The sequence below is a fragment of the Hylaeus volcanicus genome, chromosome 7 (assembly GCF_026283585.1).
Source record: "Hylaeus volcanicus isolate JK05 chromosome 7, UHH_iyHylVolc1.0_haploid, whole genome shotgun sequence".
NCBI classification, from domain to species: Eukaryota; Metazoa; Arthropoda; class Insecta; order Hymenoptera; family Colletidae; genus Hylaeus; species Hylaeus volcanicus.
The window spans coordinates 10,754,140-10,760,812 of record NC_071982.1 but is presented as its reverse complement, the minus strand read 5'-3'; the positions used below and the strand labels follow the sequence as shown (position 1 = coordinate 10,760,812).

Genomic DNA, 6,673 nt, shown 5'->3' with positions numbered 1-6,673 from the left:
TATTTTAAGTGCATGGGTACAGTTTTCTAATTTGCACTGTCTTTCTTTACAATTTTTACAATATGTATCTTAAATATATGTCTATCCTTTTTGGTATCCTATTTTATCTATGTATCTATATGTTAATTTTAACAAACATTATATAAACTGATATAAAAATTATATATGGTACTATGCATACACCGTATTATCTTTTGACTATTACAACAGTACTTATATCTACTCGCATACTTATATTTGTAATTTTATTATCACATTTTATATATAAATGTCTTTAAGCATTAGGAAAATTATTCGTTTTAACAACTATAATAGATATGAAAAAAAAAAGGAAAAAGAAAAAAACTATATAACACTTTGTATCATAATACTTTAGATTATTTATCAGTCTTTGTTTTACTTCACTTTTAAGATGAATTACTTCCCTATCCACCAGACAAATCAAGATTTTTGATTCTCATAATGTTGATACCTTCCAATACCTTCTCACAGAGGAATCAAAGGAAACGAATCTACAGATCAAGCAGCCAAAAATGCAGCTCATTCAACGTACACACGATTAAAATTTATAATAGATATAATTCAATACCTTAAAGTAAAATGGCCATAAAAAATCAGAAAATGACTGGTAGGAACAACTACTGGCTCATATGGATCCTACTTCAGACAAATCTTCTATAGACAAACCAAAAAACCATTGTTCTACGATCGAGAGATTATAAGAAGCATGATAGTCTGGATAAACAGAGCACGAGCAAATCACTATAATCTTGCAACATCTTTAGTCAGAATAAACATCATACAGACCCCCTTGACTTACACATAATATATATGTTTAGTTTTTAATAAATTTAGTTGTAAGTTCTATTTACAAATGTATTCATTTGTAACTGTCGATAAAGAGACTGTAGGCCAGTGTCTAATTCATTATACAAAAAATTAATATTTACAACGCATTTCCTTTTCAAATTGAGATTCAATGACGAAAAAGGATTTACGATGATAAAATCAAACGCGAAACTGCCATAATACACATTATAGAAATGAATAAACAAATCAACAACAATAAAGAATTTTTACTTAATCGTATCAATCAGTATTTAATCATAACAAAATCATATTATTTCAAACACCATTTATTTACCACAATTTATTTAAATTTCTCATTAATTATAATGTGTATAAAAATATATATTATAAACCATTAGACAATCTTATCATATCATTGCATATTATAGTAAATATCCTGTTACAGGAATGGTAAACGTGTGAAGATGGTAGATCCATGTAAAGCGTTTTTATTATATTCATGTGACTTGAATAGAAAGTAACCAAAAAACAATTCAATATAGAACGTTACTGTATCAATATTTCTTTTCATTTGCACCCGTTTCGCTTAATCATGCACAATTTGTTGATCTCAATAACATCGCTTGCACTACATCTCCTTCGTGTAATTCAGATCTTTCTTTAGTACGACCAGGTAACATCAGCAATGCATTTGCATTTTTGCAGCTGAGTAATTTACTACTAATTTGATTTCCAGTGCTATAAGCCAGTGGTAAAACATCCTCATCGTTCCATTTTAAGATTGCTCTTGCATATTCTGGACGTGGATCCAAATTGTAAGACGTCGTCAACTAAAATTAAGAGAAATAAGACGCCATTGAAATACAACTTAAAATTTGATATTGTACAACTTAAAACTGTATATTCAACACTTTAATGGTTTTAAGTATCACGTACTTTGGCCTTCACGATTATAGGTGTCGAATAATCCTCGCACAGCATCTTCAATAAAGGTAACGCAAATAAATGCATAGTGACAGTCGCAGAAACTGGATTGCCTGGTAAGCACAAGAAATATTTTTTCATGCCTTGATATAAACACGTTGCGAGAGTAGTTGGTTTCCCAGGTTTCATGTTTACTCGTCCTAAACATATATTTCTAATTAACTTTCCCTATATAGTTACTATAACTTTAGTTGTACAATTTTTACAATTACCAAAATGTATCGTAGCATTAAAATGGTGTTGCAGAATAGGCTTCAACATGTCTCTGTCACCCATAGAGACAGAGCCTGACGTTATAAGCACATCGACTTGTTTTAAACTATTTTCGATCATGTTTATCATCACAGCCTCTCTATTTAATGTACAAATTTAAATACTTAATGATTGTAGCTTTTACATTTATATATCCATTAGGGTGGTCCTTATTTCAATGATTTCTGGAATCTATGTTACGCTCCCCCTAAATACCTTGCAAATACATAAGAAAATATTCCTGCAAAATTTGAGCTTTTAATTTTAATATTAATACATGCCCCAAATCTTTGAAAAGTTTAAATGGAAAATACATGAATTGTTTGAAAATAAGAACCACTCTAATATACATACACTTAATAACTTACTCAACGTACACTTAGATAAACTTACTCATCTTGTGCGATACCCATGTCCACAGGATCGAAACCATTCTCTTTTAATATCGATAACAAAGTAATTTTGTTGCTATCGTACACGTGTCCGGGCATTAGGCGTGTTCCAGGACACTGCAATTCATCTCCCGTAGATAAAACACCAACTTTTGGAAGATCGATAACAGATACTTCTGTATATCCACACGCAGAGAGAAGACCTAATTCTACTGCTCCCAGTTTTATTCCTGCCTTTAAAATTAATTCTCCCTTTTTAATATCGCAGCCAATAGGTCTTAAAAGAAATAAAAAAATAAAATCATTATGCTCTCTTTTCTCTTAAACACTATAATATAAGTACCTAATGTCTTGTCCTTCTCTTATTTCTGTCATAATTTCAATTTCTTCCTCCTCCGTGTTATCCAAAGTTCCTTTTAATAATTTGGTGTCTTCAACTTGTATAACTGCTGTGGCATCTGCGATATAAGAATAACATAGTTAAAAATTCTTCTATTGAATACCAATCACACTCTCTTAAGTATATAAACTTACCATCTGGAATTGGAGCACCAGTATTGACTCTTACACATGTGCCACACAGAAGTTTAATTGTATTGGCCTATAAAGACAACAATTTTACAATATTTGCAACTTTAAGTGTCATAAATGTAATAATATTGCTCACAGTGTCTCCAGCTTTTATTCCACTCAAAACTTTCCTCCTGCCTTTCCCATCGCTCGCTAAGACTGCATAACCATCTTTAATAGATGCTCTGAATGGTGGTAAATCAATCTTGGAATACAAATCACAGTCCAATATTTTACCATAAGCTTTTTCCACAGCTACTTCTGATTTGGGTCTTGATGCTTCTACGCAATCGTGTACCATTCGTAAGGCTTCTTTCATAGAGATCATTGGATATGGTGATTCTCTACAACGATCGACTACATTTCCTGAACACATCTACCAAAATTTTGTTTATCCACATTTCCAGTATAAAAATGTATATAATTAATATGAAATATATCCTTACCGAAGTTCTCTGCTGACATTTGTGTAAACAAGCATTGGTGTTATTTTGTACATTTTCATGCGTGTCTTTTACTTTCTTTTTATTGTCTCTAATTAAGTCGACTGCATGTGGTATAGCAGATGCGATGACATTTAAACATTCCCTTGCTCCTTTCGGCGATCCAGGTAAATTGATTATTAAAGTTTCGTCTCGTATGCCACATACAGTTCTTGATTAAATTTATTAAAGGACCATTACTAACAAATTTGGATGTAAATTACGATATAGAATTTTTTATGGAATTCACCTGGATAGCATAGCCATTGGAGTAATTTTTAAACTTGCAGTTAACATTGCGATAGTCAAGCCAGGAGCTTCTTTGGTAATTACTTGTTTCGTCGCTTCAGGAGTGACATCCCTTTCGGAAAATCCTGTACCACCAATTGTAAGAATAACATCTACTTGTTTGTTGTCGCACCAAGATACTAGAGTTGCCTGTGATCGAAAAATACATATGAAATTTTAACTCTTTTTTAATTCTCTTATAAAATGATAGCAGGAAAATGTTATGTACGCTTGTAAGTGGGCAGTCTTATAGCAAATAATTACCTTTATTGAACATTCATCATCGGGAACTATATTTTTGCAATACACTGTGCCTTTAAGAATCTTTCCAATTTCAGTTTCGTTGTTGTTGATACAATTCTCTATTTCAGGCCCACTTACATCTTCGCATTTATTCGCGGAGCAGCTGTCGCTAACTAACAATAGTCATGATATTTTTTATCCAAAAATAAATAATGAATTAAGATATTACAGATTAAGTAATTCAAAAATGTTCAATTCCAACTGACGAGTGCAATTATAAGGTAACAGCTAAAATTTTCTTGTACTTACCAGTTAATATTCCAAATCTTATTAAATCCATAATTTGGTATAATTATTTTAATCAGATATCAAAGTACTTGTTCAAGTGATAATGCTTGATTAAAGATACCAAAATCTGAAAATTAGTATGTATTAAATTCTTTGTAATTTCAGCTGCTACATCACTATAACCAAACCAATTAACAGAGGAATCTGAAAGTATTGTGTATAATGAAACTGTCTTACCACACGTACAATTTTAATTTAGAAAGTATTTGTTGTTTTAACATCAGTCAGGATCAGTTGAAGATAGTCTTTTTTCAAAGAGGTCACTGGAAGTCATAAGATTGTGTTTATCAATGTTGCCAACTCTACATTTTGTTGTGTAATAGGTAGAGCACCTATAATTATTTATGGATGCGTAATTTACTGAAATATTAATTGATAATGAATATTTAATTGATCAGGCTGCTCAAATTGGAAAGAAAATAGTGTAAGTAATAAAATGAATTATCCATACATTTCACAGGTGTTAAGGGTATTTCATTATATTTAAACTCGTTATATATATTTTTAGAATACATTTCATTAAATTATTTACATATTTAATTCATCGATATCGTTTAATAATCAAAGATGCAAGTCTCTTTTCAGTTTTAATCCGATATCGTATTACTCTGTGGCAAATAGTTTTTCGAATTACACGGTACGGAGCATGCGCAAAGTGGGAGAGTTTACTGTCCAACTCGCGCATGCGCAGAAGCCGAGCGCACAGGACCGTAGCTATAAGAAACCGTGCATGATCCCGATTCTTTTATATCATTGGGTGCATTCAGCAGAGTGATTCTGTCTAGTCTCTGCTAATTTATAAAAATATTCGTTGAATATACCTTGAAAAAAATATTCAAAAGAGGAAACGAGACAAACATATCAACAAACTTCAGATTTATTCGAAGCTTAGGGTTTTGCCCATCACTGCTGCTAAATCACTCATTTTTTGGGGCGACTAAGGCGCCAGTTTCATGGTCGTAGTAGGTACTTTACCGACGCTATCATTGCGCATGCGCGAATTAGATCACTGGCGCCAAAAATTCAATTCTGGTTACTCTTTTTTTTTTCGAAGATATCGCTGCTTTCTTCTATATTTCTTTGTAAACGGCATTAAAACTATGGAGCAACGAATGATATAAGAAAGTTAAGATTCCATATAAGACTATTGTTAGTTAGTCTATACATTATGCTAATACAATAACGCACTGTAAATAAAGCAAAGTTTATCTTTATTTGTTTTATCATAGTGCGAGGTCTTATTTCGACCCACAGCAATAGGACTGTTCCTATGTCCGTGTTTCGACCACACATTGACTCTTCTATATTTCATTGTTTATGGAATCGTCACACTGGACAATGGCACCATCTAGTGTCTGATGCGCATGGTTACCTTAAAGATGTAAAATGTAGGATTTGTTTGTATGTGTGTATTCTTCGATAAAAAATATAAAACTTGCATATTCAAATGTCTAAATTATTGTATTTTTATGTTATTATTAATAAGAATGACAAATGCAAATAACAAATATAAATGCAATATTATAAACGTTTCTTTACCAAGCGTAGCAGTCTATTTTATAAATACGTTATATACTAAAAATGTTTCTACGCATACATAGAATTCTGTTTTTCGTATAATATTATACCACTGAGCTATACTTATATAATATTATAATAATATAAGTAGAATTCAGTAGCATTATAGGATAAACCACCCTAATCCTGACATAAGGATATCCTTCCAATTATCGACACCAAAATTAAAAATTATGGTTATACGTAATTCACTGGCATCTTATGGACTTCTTGTAAGAGAAATAGGTTCTTTTATTTCGCTGCAATCTGCCCTATTCAAAGAATCTGCCAGAGCCAACATATCTATATTGTTATGGCTTCCTCCATGGAGCAAGCACTAAAGTGATGCCAGATTCGGCTCCTATTCGCATATGTGCACTGGTTTTAGCGTCAGTGAAGTATCTAATACGACCATAAAACTGACGCCTTTAGTCGCCCCAAAGAAAAATAGAATTAGAAATGAAAATTGGAAATACTTCTTAGCATGCAATAATATTAATTGTGTGGATAAATTATGACATAAGGATAGGCGTTGAAATAATTTTACAGACAAAACACATTTTTTATAACTAAAAGAATGGGTTTCCTGGTTTTGGCGCCAACCGTAGCTATGGGATCATACCAGTGATGGACATTCGTGGGATTTTTCCTGATCATGCGCATTGGAGCGACCGTTGCAGTCCTCACTGCTATATACACTTACTTAGAATTTAGGGTACCATTGGATCCCAGTAAGGAACAAAATAT

General features: G+C 32.0%; 1 protein-coding gene across 2 annotated transcripts; it reads right to left on the bottom strand.

Moving 5' to 3' along the window:
* Positions 1-1,056: 1,056 nt before the first annotated feature.
* On the bottom strand, positions 1,057-4,667 carry LOC128879210 (gephyrin). 2 transcript variants are annotated; one of them, XM_054128142.1, is made up of 12 exons: positions 4,556-4,667; positions 4,331-4,436; positions 4,043-4,194; positions 3,741-3,928; positions 3,455-3,662; positions 3,106-3,384; positions 2,973-3,039; positions 2,782-2,896; positions 2,440-2,715; positions 2,007-2,146; positions 1,747-1,934; positions 1,057-1,640 (listed from the first exon to the last, which is right to left on the bottom strand). In XM_054128142.1, the coding sequence occupies exons 2-12, from the start codon at positions 4,359-4,361 to the stop codon at positions 1,401-1,403; spliced, it is 1,884 nt and encodes a 627-aa protein (XP_053984117.1). In that variant the 5' UTR covers positions 4,362-4,436; positions 4,556-4,667; the 3' UTR covers positions 1,057-1,400. The 2 variants fall into 2 exon arrangements, with proteins under 2 accessions (XP_053984117.1, XP_053984118.1); XM_054128143.1 differs by having other exon boundaries at positions 4,547-4,659.
* Between the last annotated feature and the right edge of the window lie 2,006 nt (positions 4,668-6,673).

Excerpts from the sequence above, each read along its gene's own strand:
- LOC128879210 (XM_054128142.1), bottom strand. The coding sequence starts at position 4,361 with ATGGATTTAATAAGATTTGGAATATTAACTG. Across the intron at positions 2,716-2,781 it reads AGAGAAGGACAAGACATTAG|ACCTATTGGCTGCGATATTA; the intron begins GTACTTATATTA and ends ATTTCTTTTAAG. Across the intron at positions 2,147-2,439 it reads ATGGGTATCGCACAAGATGA|AGAGGCTGTGATGATAAACA; the intron begins GTAAGTTTATCT and ends TACATTAAATAG.